The sequence below is a fragment of the Hakea prostrata genome, chromosome 7, assembly GCF_041222555.1.
Source record: "Hakea prostrata isolate BN-2017 chromosome 7, UWA_Hpros_2, whole genome shotgun sequence".
NCBI classification, from domain to species: domain Eukaryota; kingdom Viridiplantae; phylum Streptophyta; class Magnoliopsida; order Proteales; family Proteaceae; genus Hakea; species Hakea prostrata.
The window spans coordinates 22,245,880-22,258,990 of record NC_142606.1 but is presented as its reverse complement, the minus strand read 5'-3'; the positions used below and the strand labels follow the sequence as shown (position 1 = coordinate 22,258,990).

Genomic DNA, 13,111 nt, shown 5'->3' with positions numbered 1-13,111 from the left:
AATGACTGGTTCGAGCTTTTACTGTTGAATGGCCTCTGATCAACCGATCATGAGGTCGACATTTCAATTAGAAGAAACCTATGGAGTTGTCCATGGAGGCTTGTACCATGGTAGTGAAACCAACTTCAAATGACGTAGACAGACCATACCATTCCTCTTGAACACTGTGTCTCTATCCCAAGCTTGAAGAAAAATCCACCGCTTGGTTTGGTTGTGCTGTTCGTCTCTGTAAGGAGGAGGATGTCGTGCTTGGCTTCTTGCTGTGCCGCGTCTACTTGCGGTCTCTGCACTTCAGTTGCATCTGGTATCTCCAGAAGCTCGGCGAGACTCGCTTATTGTGGTATCTTTGGTGCTTCTCTCATTTTCTCGTGGATTGTTCGGGAGGTTGCTGCTCCTATCTTGGAGAAGATCCCATGTGAGTTTTCGTTCTTCACTTTTCTCTCAATCTGCTTTTTTTTTTTCTTTCTCGCTTGGCTTTGTTTCTGGATATTGGGAAGCTCAGTAGAGAACAAATTTTTATTTATTTCTTTCGGCATCTCCTCAACTTAGCTCATAATTGCCCAGTGAAAATGCCATCGAATGCTTACCATGTACCGCCTTTGAGACTTCTCTCGGTGTAGTTTCTCTTGTTCTGTTTTGGTTTATTAAAAATTAGATTCCAGTTTGCATGATCATGTGTACTCTAGGAATTGTGGATGTTCTACAGCTTTCACTTTCATCTGAGAAAGCTGACTTTTGAGTGTCATGAGCCTGAAATGGGTAGAATCGACTGCAATCTGGAACTTCTGAAACCTCCTGGAATCTCTTGACTAAGTAAGTTAACTTTTGGATGATGACCTGTGTCTTGGGAAAGAGTGGTTTTTTATCTTTTCTTTCACACTGTTTTCGAGTAGTTTGATCATTGATGGAGTGAGCCTCCCAGAGAAAACCGAGAACTGCCCTGCTTGAATATTTACCAATTAATTTTATTTGTTTCATCCTAAAAAGGAAAAAATATTGAAATCAGTATTGATGTTGAAAATTCATCTGGTACTAGCTCTAATATTTTGTTTCTTCATTTAGCTTTTAAAATTTTTTTATTTTGATATTGTTGCTCCAAAAACCTGATCGCCCCACAAGCCAAGATACCAGCAAGACAACGTGCTTGGCCAGTGTAGCCGAGGAACGCCTCTGACGATCATGTCAGTGAATGCTGGCAGCTTTATAGAAAGCAAACTAGTTGCAGAGCTCTGAATTGTGTAGTTCAAAGTGTGCATACCTGATACTGCCAGTTAGCTAGGTGTATAGAGGTGTTCAGTCATTACCTTAGCCATCTGATCACCCCCGCCAAGTGCTTGCCGATTGTCAAATCTAGGGCGTTCCTCTGTTAGGCCGAGTCTAATTTCCTCTCCGGGGCACTTGGGGAAGTTGGGAACGACTCCAACAGAGTCTATCGTTTACGTGTCCGGCATGCAATCCAAATCGACCACGGTTGGCCCAGCTCAGTCAGGGTGAGTGTCCATCCTGCTCACATCAGACACCATAAAATGGATACGATTAGGGTACTTCTATTTGTAATTGTAGAGTTAGTACTGTGTAAGGACTTCACATCAGTTTGGCTGTTGCTTGACTAAGTCGTGATATGGTTGGCTATCAAATGAATCCTGGTTATCTAGAAAGTGAATAATTTGAAAATTCTTCCCATCTAGAAGGGTGAATCCTTAATCTGAGTCCCCCCCCCCCCCAAACAAAATGAAAGATTCAGCGTTTAGATGTCACATGTGTCACTCCTTTTCCAATCTCATCTTTGATTGAGTAATTCTGTGAAGGTCCACTTTGAATGGAATCTCCGTGGTTTCAGTCTACAGAAGCATACTTGGTAATGCTTCACATCTCTATTTGTCTATTCCCTCAGTCTGTCTGGTGCAGAGGTCCACTATTGCATAAAACAGTTGCTTTGTGTACTATCAATATGACTAAACAAAATAAGTCTTGTGATTTTGTATCCTGTTTACACTCATGGATTATCTGATTCTCCTTGTTTCTTACAGAGAACCCCACAAATTCAGTAGGCAAATCTCTGCCTAGGTTGCAAGGGTTCTCTCGTGCTTTCCAATTTTGGTTTGCTTTATTTTTGAAACGTTGATGGAAGCTCTTCAGCCTTCATTTGCAGTTCAAACAAACCATCATAGTCCTGGAGTCATCAACCTTCCTAGGTTGACAACTGTTTCGAGTTCTTATGACAAAAGGAAAATGACCTACAATGTAAAGAAAAATGATGTGACAAAATGTCATTTCAATATTAAAGGTGTTAGAGATTTACCTGGAAATACTCGACGGAATCTTGATGTCAAAATCTTTGCAGCAGCAAAGATTTCTGTTGATGAAATTGGAATAAGCTTGGATAGTAGAAAGTTGAAGTGGAGAAGGAGTTTTCTTATTTATTTAGAACTCAAACTGGTGGTCTGGTGAAGGTATGTGTTTGGAAGAAAAAATATGAAATATGTAGTTTGTTTAGATGTTTCATCCTTGCCACAGTGGAGTATTGAGAATAATTTGGTATTAAAGTGGGGCTTATTGAGATCTGATTCATCTGGCCCATAAAAATTGGCTTCAGAAACCAGGCTCAGTACAACCGGTTCAAGCAGAAAACCTTGGGCAGGTATGCCTTACGGTTGCAATTCAATTCAAATGAAGCTCCGTTTTATCTCTTTTTTATGCTACAGTCATCTAATGGTAGTTCTAGTAGCATAGACGTAAGAAGCCATGGGAAGAAAAGCTTTTGTGTGCCTGTTGGCTTCAGTTCAGGGTTTCCTGCACCACTGGGAATCTCCTTTTCGAAGGATAGATCAGTCAATTTTGCCTTTTCTCAAGGAATGCTGAAAGTGTAGTTCAATGCGTGCATAATGAGATGACAGATAAATCCTGTTTAGATATGATCTGGATCCGTACATTTATCGCACCAGTCATATTTGGCATGTCTCAATAGAAAGTGTTGGACCATGCGTGAGCTCTGGTTACTGATGCCGGGGAACTACTATTAGGAAAGGAGGAGATAGAGAAGTTCTCTTGGACCCCTATGCTAAGATTCTCAGAAATTTCTTCCCTGATCAATCTGGATCTTTTTTACATCCGAAATGTCTTGGGGACTTATGCGCAGCACCTCCTTTTGATTGGGTTGATGATACTTACCCTCATCTGCCAATGCAGAGACTAGTTGTTTGCCGGTTAAACGTGAGGCACTTTACTGAGGATGAGTCCAGTCAGCTACCTAGTGATGTTGCAGGGACTTTTTCTGGCATAATTAAGAATTTAAACTATTTGAAAGATCTTGATGTTAATGCGATCTTAAGGGGGCCCATATTTTCTTTTGATGAACAAAAGGAGCCATATTTCCCTTACCATTTCTTTTCACGTTTGAATTCATTTGGACCAACTCATGATGGAAATTCCACAATTAATCTTTAAAGGAAATGGTCGAGAATCGCATTGGAGGTTTTGTTAGAAGTTGTTTTCACTTATACCACAGAAACTGGTGATCCCTCTAGCAAAATGGTAGCACTTGGGGGGATTGATAACTCATCCTATTGTATTTCTGAGGTAGTTGCTGTATCAAATTCTAGAACTACCTTGAACTGCAATTATCCCATTGTCCAGCAAGTGATTTTGGATAGTCTTTGGTATTGGGTGACAGAGATTCATATTGATGGTTTTGTTTTTACAAATGCATCATCTCTCCTGAAAGGGTCAATGGTGAATACTTATCTCGGCTTTCTTTGGTTGAGCTATTGCTTTTAATCCACTACTCTCTAGACGTAAAATTAAGGCAGACTGCTTGGACCCAATCGACATGGTGTCCAAAGGAATACAATTCCCCCATTGGAACAAATGGGCGGAAATCAATTTCCGATTTTGTCATGATGTAAGAAACTTTTTAAAGAGTGAGGGCCTTCTTAATGATCTTGCAACATGGCTTTGTGGGTGTGGGGACATCTTTTCTGATGGGCAAGGTCCTGCATTCTCTTTCAATTATATTGCAAGGAACTCTGGATTTCCTCTTGTAGAGTTGGTCAGTTTCAGAAGCAATAAGCTCACATCATAATTAAGTTGGAACTGTGGAGAGGAAGGTCAAACAAATAATGCTCTTGTCCTTGAGAAATGGCTTAAGCAGATCCAAAATTTTCTTTCATATTGTTCATATTGCTTGGTGTTCTTGTACTTAATATCGGAGACAAATGTGGCCAATCTGCTGGTGGTTCTCCATTACATGATAACAGGAAACCTTCCAGTTGGGGTGCTCTCAAAACAAGTTTTGGTGTTCAAACAACACAATTTATCAGATTCCTGAGTTCACTGAGAATGAGAAGAAGAAAAGCTTTGTGTAAAAGGAAAACATTGACTCACATGGAATACACCAGTCTCCACCACGATGGGAAGACCCATCAAGCAAGTTCTTGGCCATGACTTTGAAGGTGACAGATAATAATCAATTTAGCCCAACATCTTCTCATGTTCTGGGGACTTGTTTGTTGCCTTCAATTCCAGTGACCAGCCAGAGATTATTAGTTTACCTCCACCTACAGAAGGGATGGCATGGCTTTGTTTGGTTGACACTGTCCTTCCATATCCAGGATTTTTCTCTACAAGTATTCTTTCCTTGAACAGATGAAATGATTAGTAGCTTATGAATCAAATGTCATAGCTGTGTACTATTTGAAAGTTGAATCAAACGTCATAACTTCATGATAAAAGAAAAAACTGACTGGCATGGAAGTCAGAAATCTCCACCAAGTTTGGATGATCCATCAAAAAAATCCTTAGCCATGAATTTGAAGGTAGACTGTGATGATAGTCATTTTAGTTCAGAGTCTTCTCAAATTGAGAGTGACTTGTTTATTGCTTTCATTTCCTGCGATCATCTGAAGATTATCGTTTTACCTCCTACAGAAGGGGAGGGCTTTTATTGATACTGCTCTTCAGTTTCCAGGAATTTTCTCCAGCAGTGGCAACCTTGTCATTGAACAGATGAAAGTTAGCAGCTTATGAAATGAAATCACGTAGTTGGGTTCTCTTTGAAGTTTTGGAGTTTTAAGTGGTTGACGTTGGTCCCTCTCATAGATTTTTATTGTGGACATAGAAGTTTATTAAAGGGTCTTTTTGCTGTATATTGCCCAAAATGCTAAGGAAGAAGTATCCTGGACTAGGATGTCAATAAGAAGGCAAGGCTGCTTTCAATCCTTGTTCGAATTAGGTCCTATCCTTTTGTAACTTCTTTTGCATTTTAGTAAGCCTGCTTTGTCAGTTTTTTGTACGGTGACTTACAAGGGGAGGAGGACAACTCAAATTTAAAATTCCCAACTAAGTGGAGTTGGTCACAATGATCCTGGATTAGTTACTGGTCCTGTTGCTGTTCTTTGTGAAATTGTAATATCAGTTACCAGAGTGTTTAGAGCTTTTCACTTTACCTCTTGCTCAGAGGAGCACTTTACCTTTTAGGATAAATAAAAAATAAAAAAATAACCCAAATTTTCTTTATGGTATGACCACTGTTTTTTTTTGGTAGAACATTTCATCTGTGCATCAACTTTTTCCTTCTCTCTTTACAGAGATAAACACTTCTGATCACACTAAGGAATGGTTTCAAATAAATGCTGTACTTCGTGTCAGCTTGGGAAATTTCTTATTTTTTGCAATATTTGCCCTTATAATGATTGGTGTGAAGGACCAGAATGATAGACGAGATTCATGGCACCATGGTGGATGGATTGCAAAGATGGTGTTGTGGTTGTTGCTCATCGTCCTCATGTTTTTCCTCCCAAATGAAATCATCACAATTTATGGTCAGGTTCCTCACTAAATTCAATTTGGGCTTCAGTATTTGTTTGTCTAGCTACTTCTCTATCTTACAAAGCAGGGTTTATTGAATAAGCTTTTTTGAACCTTTATTCAATTTTTATCCCCTACTTTGGAGTTTTTTTTTTCTTTCTTAGGACTTTCTATTGATATCCTTGTAGGGTAAGTAGATAATGACAAGGGGAAGAATGTCCTTTTGGGCCAAAGGATATTCATGATTCCTCAGGGAATTTAGGAGGGAAATTTTTTTTTTTGAAATTCTAATCAAGCTCAACTAGATTATCAAGGCTAGCTACAAGATCCCGACTCTGCTCTCAGATGGTACACATGCTGTGGATCAGCACCTGCAGTTTTTGTCTGTCCCACCAAGGAGTTTTTGTCTGGTAGTTTCTGATTCAGTTATTGACCAAGAAAATCTCCATGATGGGATCCACCATATGGCATGAAATCTTGTAACCATTTTTACCTGACTTGTAATTTGTCCAGAAAATGGGTGTACACAATGCAGAAAGTTCCCACCACTGTGTGTGTCTAGGGAGGTCATAATATCCATATGTTTTCCTTCATTTGATTTCAACCTCATGAAACTGATGTTTGGCCCTCAATTCCACAGGAACACTATCAAAATTTGGTTCAGGGCTGTTTTTGTTGGTTCAAGTGGTTATATTGTTAGACTTCACTCACACTTGGAATGATGCATGGGTAGCGAAAGATGAGCAGAAGTGGTTGGTACAACTCTTTTCATGTTATCGTCTATTCTTCACGCTATTCTTTCTGGTGCTAATACTTTTGATGGTATGACAGGTATGTGGCTTTACTTGTTGTATCAGTTGGGTGCTACCTTGCTGCATTTACCTTGTCAGGAATTCTATTCATTTGGTTTAACCCCTCTGGTTATGACTGCGGCCTCAATGTTTTCTTCCTTGTCATGACAATGATCCTTGCATTTGCATTTGGAATCATTGCATTGCATCCACAGGTAAGGGAACTCTCATAAAAAAATTGCAAAATATAAAAAATAAATAAATACACACAATGAAAATTATGTGGTGTGAATTGTGATATCCGTTGACCAAAAAAAAAAGAATTGTGATATCCCTTGTATTTATGATGCTTGAGAACTATGGGCTTAAGAACTTGAAATGGATCTTATCTGCACCATAAGAGGAGGGGGGGGGGTGAATCTTAAAATGGAAGCTTTTAGAGCTGACTTAAGAGCTTAAAAGCTGATTATGAGCTTCAAAACAGGTGAATGGAAGCCTCTTGCCCGCTTCTGTAATTTCTGTATACTGTGCATATGTGTGCTACACTGGCCTTTCAAGCGAGCCTCGAGATTATGCATGCAATGGCCTCCATAAGAATTCTAAAGCAGTGTCTACGAGTACCCTCATTCTTGGAATGCTTACAACAGTACTCTCGGTCTTATACTCCGCTGTTCGCGCTGGATCATCTACAACCTTTCTCTCCCCACCGTCGTCGCCCAAATCAGGTATATGAACTGATGTGATCCTTTTTATCCAGCTTAACTCGTATACATGACAAAATAGTGGTTGTGTTGTGACTAGCTGAAAATAGAAGTCAAAATCTTATTGAGAGAGCTTACTTTTGTTCCTACCTCTTGTTGCCAGTCTCCATATTCTTGACTGTTTGAAATAAAATCACAGATCATGATAAAACTTTGTAGAATGTGCATGTTTTAACTCATTAGAGAGGGCATCAAAAGCACTCATTTATCATTCTATAATTTATTATCCTACAAATTAACGTCCAGAGGAACACCTCTTGCTGTTTTTAGTTGGGCTGCCAAATATTGGATCATCTTGGTGGTTCTTATAACATGAGTGAGACTCACCATCATAGCCAAGGTGTACTTCTCCTGGGACTTTCCAGTTCTTACCATCCAGAAAATGTGATTTTATCAGAGAAGTATGTCTATCTGGTTGGGCCAATTTTGGTGTGGATTCTTGAGTTTCCCAGAAAAGGTGGATTTTGGTCGCATGTAAGGTTTGTATGTGGGTGAGATGATGGTGAATAAATCTGTTTGATCCTTCAAGGTGGATTGTTGGAAAAATATATTCATTCATTAGATAATGAAATTTATCAATCTGCATTGAGTGAAATCTTGAGATCTGGTCAAAAGGTCCTGTTTAATTTTTATTTATTGATCCATGTATATCCAGCTTCAGGTGCAACACAGCCATTTCTTGAATCAGAAAAGTTGGAGGAGGGAAAAGCAAAGAAGGAAAAAGACACTGAAGCCCGGCCAGTTAGTTACTCTTATACTTTCTTCCATCTGATTTTTGCTCTTGCTAGCATGTATTCGGGTATGCTTCTTACAGGGTGGACCAGCTCAAACGAAAGCTCAGAACTTATTGATGTTGGTTGGACATCGGTATGGATCCGGATTTGCACAGAGTGGGTCACTGCAGCACTGTATGTTTGGAACCTTGTTGCCCCTCTGATCTTTCCTGACCGAGAATTCTAGGATGTGTGGAAACTATGATTTCAAATATTATCCTAGGTATTCTGTTGCACCTAAATTGAGTTTGGGTAATGATTGTTGTAGTATGATTTCTGTAAAACTCGTCTTTTTATATGTAAATGAAAGTGTAGTCTGCTTTGTAGAATTTAGTACAAGCAAATGAGCAAATATCTGACATAAGGCGGATGTAAAAGCTGAATATGTTATTGCTTCCAATCTGATTACAGATAAAGGGTTTTGACAAAAGTGTGTTGAGCGAGATAATTCTCCTGCAAACAAGATCGCTGAAACCATGTTACTGTTGCTTGACCTTCTCAATTGAAATATGATGTTACTTTTATTTCCCCGTGCACCACAATTGGCTTGTGGTTATAATGTTTTCCGGTGCCTGCAATGAGGAAAATGTGGCTCTAAAGACGCTGCTGATTTGGGCTTTTGATTGCAAGGGCAGAAGTAGGAAGATCTGAAAACCCACACTTCGTGTCTCTGAAAACTTCTGATGTTGCCTGAAACATGCACTTGGTTAGGACAATCACAGCTCGAAGTGCCTAAGTGATGTTGTTTGCTTCGTGTGTTTTCAATTTATAGTTTGAAGGAGTGGATCTCTGTGCGTAAGTTATGTTTTGCTTCATGGGTTTTCAATTTATGGTTAGGAGGATTGATCTCCACATACCTTCACTTGGATGTACCGATGGTCGTCTGCACGCGTTCTCAGTAAATTCTTGGTTCTGATTTTATGCAAATGAAATCAACAGAAGGATCATTTGGATTCATATGATGCAGCTTTTTCCAATGCTAAACCAGAACTATTTGAAATTGAAGATTTCTGAATTCAAACAAACTCCAAACCCACAACCCAAAAAAAGAAAGAATGATATTGAACATCAAATTAGTTATTTAATCATTCAGATCTCTCCACAAAAGGATTGTCTCCCAGGACCTGAAAGCAAAGGCTTAAAACAGCTAGTACGAGAGCATCCCTGCTATCCCCATTCAAGAAAGGGCTCCTTCTGTTGATTTTACTTCCGGAAGCACTACTTCAATTGCAGAATCCGTAACTCTCAACACCAATTTTCCACGACTTCTGCACCTAATCCCTTGCATTGCCATCAGTAACAGTCAACAAGTTTGGAGCTTGGACCTGCATCACAACCGTCAAGTTTTAAAGGACAAGAATGCTGGGTATACTCCTAATGATGCAATATGACTGCACCAAGGTGACATTAGTCTAATTGGTTAATTTTGACAATCACTGCCGTCAACTCTTTCCGTTTCCCTCTGTGATTTCCTAAAAGTGCCCAAAAAAAGATTTCTTAAAAGTGCCAAAACTGAGCAGCTGCTATAATCAACAATATGTCACAAATATTCTACACAAGATGCATGTCTAAAATTCCTTTCAAGGCATTAACCAAGAAACACCTTTTTGAGGTTCAGCTGCATAAAACATGAAAAAGCCAGCTAGTTCAAGTATTTATAGTGGTCTCATCATAATGGGTAACCATTATTCTGCACACTCCCACCTACAAAACCCAGACGAAAAAAAGAGATGGCAATAGCAGTAAGAACTAGGAATTCCTGGAGTGCAAAGTGTCAGAATGAACGCCAGGAAACAAGTATAAACAAAAATTAGATCAAAGCAACACAAAGATTTAATATGGTTCACATATCAACATGCTCTGCTATGCCTATGGGCAAAGCTGAAAGTCTCACCATGTATGAAAGAAGATTAAGGTGGAGATATCTCAGAATTATCCAAAATTGATGTTCTACTCCCACCCAAAACTTAAGTCGAAAATAGTCTCGCAGTTGTATTTTACAAGAATTCCATCACAAAGTGGACATAGCCCCAGCACAACCCCCCCCCCCCCCCAAACACCAAGCAAAAGACTGCAGATGGGGCTCTAGGCTCTTTGCTTCCATCACAAATATAATAAAATTGGCCACCCAAAAAATGTTGGAGCAGATCAATCTTTGAACTGGGTACAAGAATTCGAGGCACCGATAACAAAAAGGACTTCGAGATTGGGTTTGAGGTAGATAATCTCAAAAATTGACAGGGTGAATAAGAGGGAGTGCCTTCAATACTAAGCAATCATAGTCACAATATTACGTATCGATTACTAAACAAGAATTGCTGCAGTAAACATAACAAAGTGATGGAGGACTCAACCTTCCACCTATACCTTCCTTGTTCTCCAACTGTCATCTAGAATTCCAACATTCAGGTGTTCATTGAAGAACCAAGCATATTGAAGTTGACTGTCATTTTGTACTGTCATCATGAACAAGCACTGTTACATGATTTATTTCTTTTGCTGATCAACCTGGTTATGTCTTCACCATTCACCAAGCGTCTGTTTGCCGCGAAGATATGCTCAAAACTGGACAAGGGTAAGGGTAACTTGTATGTCCAGCTTGAGGGACTATTAAGTGTACCGATAAGGTATAACTTGTATGCAACTGTTTTGGTTTATGACCGGAAAAGGTGAAATACAAAATGGATGATTCAACTGCATGGTTTTTATGAAAAAAATTTGCTTTCTATTGGAGTTGATGGATCTTCTTGATTAGACAACACAACTAGACAGAAATATTACTTAATCACTCTGTTTGCCCAACCGATTTGATAAAAATAAACGGTAGAAGACATTTCCTGAAAGTAGACCTTGAAATCAATTACTGAAGATCAAACATGGCTTCCTCTGATGTTCAGCAAAATAGTTCTAGTTTAAGAAACAGTTCATCTTTTGGTCCTATTATTAATTCTTTAATTTTAACAGGGTTTCAATTCTATTCTGATAACTAGTTTGGCTGCTTGACAAGCTTTAATCCATCAGTCATCACCTTTGAGTACAGGAACTTTTCCTCACAGCTATTCTTGGGTTTTTTGTAGCTATTTTGAAAATTCTGTGCTCTGGTGACCCAGAGTAACAATAAAGATCATACTCTAGAACTAAAAAGTTGGGATATGGCTGATCTCTTGAGTTGAGCATACTCCAGAAAAGATAAAAAGACAGTACACAGAAGGGAGGGAGGGGTAAAGACAATAGCTTTCAAAATTAGTCAGCTCATTGTTTATTTAGGCCATGAAGAACTGTAGGAGTCCATAACCCATGATCCAGTGTACGGGCTCTTACCATTCTGCATTGGTCTTGGATGAATGAGCCATTCATACATGGGAGGTACATTTTATGTGTTTGCCTTCTAATCAACATGATTAGTGAAGGACCATCTAAAGAGTCACATCATAACTAACTTTACGATCTAAATGTTTCAACATAAGCAAAAACCAAAACATAAATATAGGCACTATGAATCTAGCAGAGGAAAATATTAAACAGCTCAGATTTGGCCCAGTTGATGGTTCACTCCCTCAGCAGAAGATGCCATCAGATTTTAACCTCTTTCACCATTATGAGTACATGACTCCTACTAAAGTCGGAAAAAACTTGAAGAAGTGCTTTATTGAGGGGTTGTGATCTAGAAAATGAAAGCTAAATAAAGAAGCTAAAGCAAGGCTATAAATTGGTGAAGACATTCACAAAAGAACCAGGAAAGTTGAACTGAAGTGATGAGGAATAAGATAACAGATTGTAGTTTGATTGCGTTGATCTCCTACATTGATGCAATACTCCTAGGGGCTGCCAGCAAAACCTCTTTTTTTAACCCCTCAACAGAGGTACTAATGTGCAGGACATCCAAGAGTTCCCGTGGAATAGAGTGTGTCAAATAACTCGTACCAATATTAATGATAGTCATTAGGGAGTGACTCCACTTCTTTTCCTCTCTTTTATTCTCCATTGAATTGAAGCTAGAGTCCATTTTACATAACAGGAAAAAGGCAGCAAAATAAAATAAAATGCAGGGATTCAATCATTTTGAAACAAATTGAATATACACCATAAAATCTCAATCAGAACTAATATTTGGTATGATAAACCTCGCAATAATGTCTAAAAACAAATGGAACACAAAGAACACAAAGAATCACTGAATTACATTAATACCAATATAGAAAGCTATCTAGCTCCATTAAGAAAGGGAAAAGAAAAAGAGGAAGAAGAACCTGGTCCCTTCAGCAATAAGTCTGAGTAAAATATCGTTCAGTCATCATCTTTCTTCTTTGGCTTCCGATAGTTCTCTTCAATATGCTTAGCCATAAAGATCCCAGTCTTGGCGACCTTCTTTATATTGGGTACATCATAGTTCTGAGCAATGTACACTCCACACGCAGTCCCAACCATGAAAACAAAACTGCTCTTGAAAATTCCCATTTTATTCAATTGCTCCCCAGCGGTGATCCCTGAAACAGAGATATCAATGTCCAGCACCACGTTACGTGTCAACCTAGTTAGAAACTAGCATTCATGCAAGTCAAACTTTACTAATCGAATCTCATGAACCAAAATTCTGATTTCACACCGGATTTAGGGGCGTTCTTTGATTGCTTATGATTAATCTTCAACTAATCAATCTATTATCCCTAATTTTTAAGTATCTAACGCAGGGGAAAATGGAGATGCCTGAGACATCTCTGCCTGCTCTATCGTTTTCCTAACCTAAACAAAATTTCTGAATATTTCGGCGAAGGAGAAGTAAGAAAGAATTTGATTTTAAGAATTTGATTTTTCATGATTGAAGCTGAGAGCGAGGGAACTAGAAGACTCACCTTCAGCTTTTACTTCGCCGGAGAGTAGGATCGCCGTGGATTAGCCAAGTTTTAATTCAGATGGGTGGCGCATAACGAAGACTCAAAAAGCTTATAGTTTCAATCAAGTTGCGTAACGCGCGCTTGTA

At 39.0% G+C, this 13,111-nt stretch overlaps 2 protein-coding genes and 1 pseudogene across 4 annotated transcripts; 2 read left to right on the top strand and 1 right to left on the bottom strand.

Moving 5' to 3' along the window:
• LOC149010587 (uncharacterized) lies at positions 1–8,697 on the top strand. The gene is given in 6 exon segments (XM_089161256.1): positions 1–415; positions 5,586–5,819; positions 6,446–6,557; positions 6,637–6,811; positions 7,081–7,321; positions 8,013–8,697. Coding segments are annotated over 6 exon segments (1,242 nt in total). The 5' UTR covers positions 1–240; the 3' UTR covers positions 8,318–8,697.
• Positions 422–5,553, top strand: LOC149010588 (isoamylase 2, chloroplastic pseudogene; annotated as a pseudogene).
• Positions 8,698–9,032: 335 nt separating the features above from the next.
• Positions 9,033–13,095, bottom strand: LOC149010586 (uncharacterized). Of its 3 annotated transcripts, XR_016174404.1 has the most exons (4): positions 12,984–13,095; positions 12,381–12,617; positions 9,734–9,834; positions 9,033–9,455 (listed from the first exon to the last, which is right to left on the bottom strand). XR_016174404.1 is itself a non-coding variant. In XM_089161258.1 (3 exons), the coding sequence occupies exon 2, from the start codon at positions 12,586–12,588 to the stop codon at positions 12,418–12,420; it is 171 nt and encodes a 56-aa protein (XP_089017384.1). In that variant the 5' UTR covers positions 12,589–12,617; positions 12,984–13,095; the 3' UTR covers positions 9,033–9,455; positions 12,381–12,417. The 3 variants fall into 3 exon arrangements, 2 of the variants coding, with proteins under 2 accessions (XP_089017384.1, XP_089017383.1); XM_089161258.1 differs by lacking the exon at positions 9,734–9,834; XM_089161257.1 differs by lacking the exon at positions 9,033–9,455 and having other exon boundaries at positions 9,463–9,834.
• Positions 13,096–13,111: the final 16 nt, after the last annotated feature.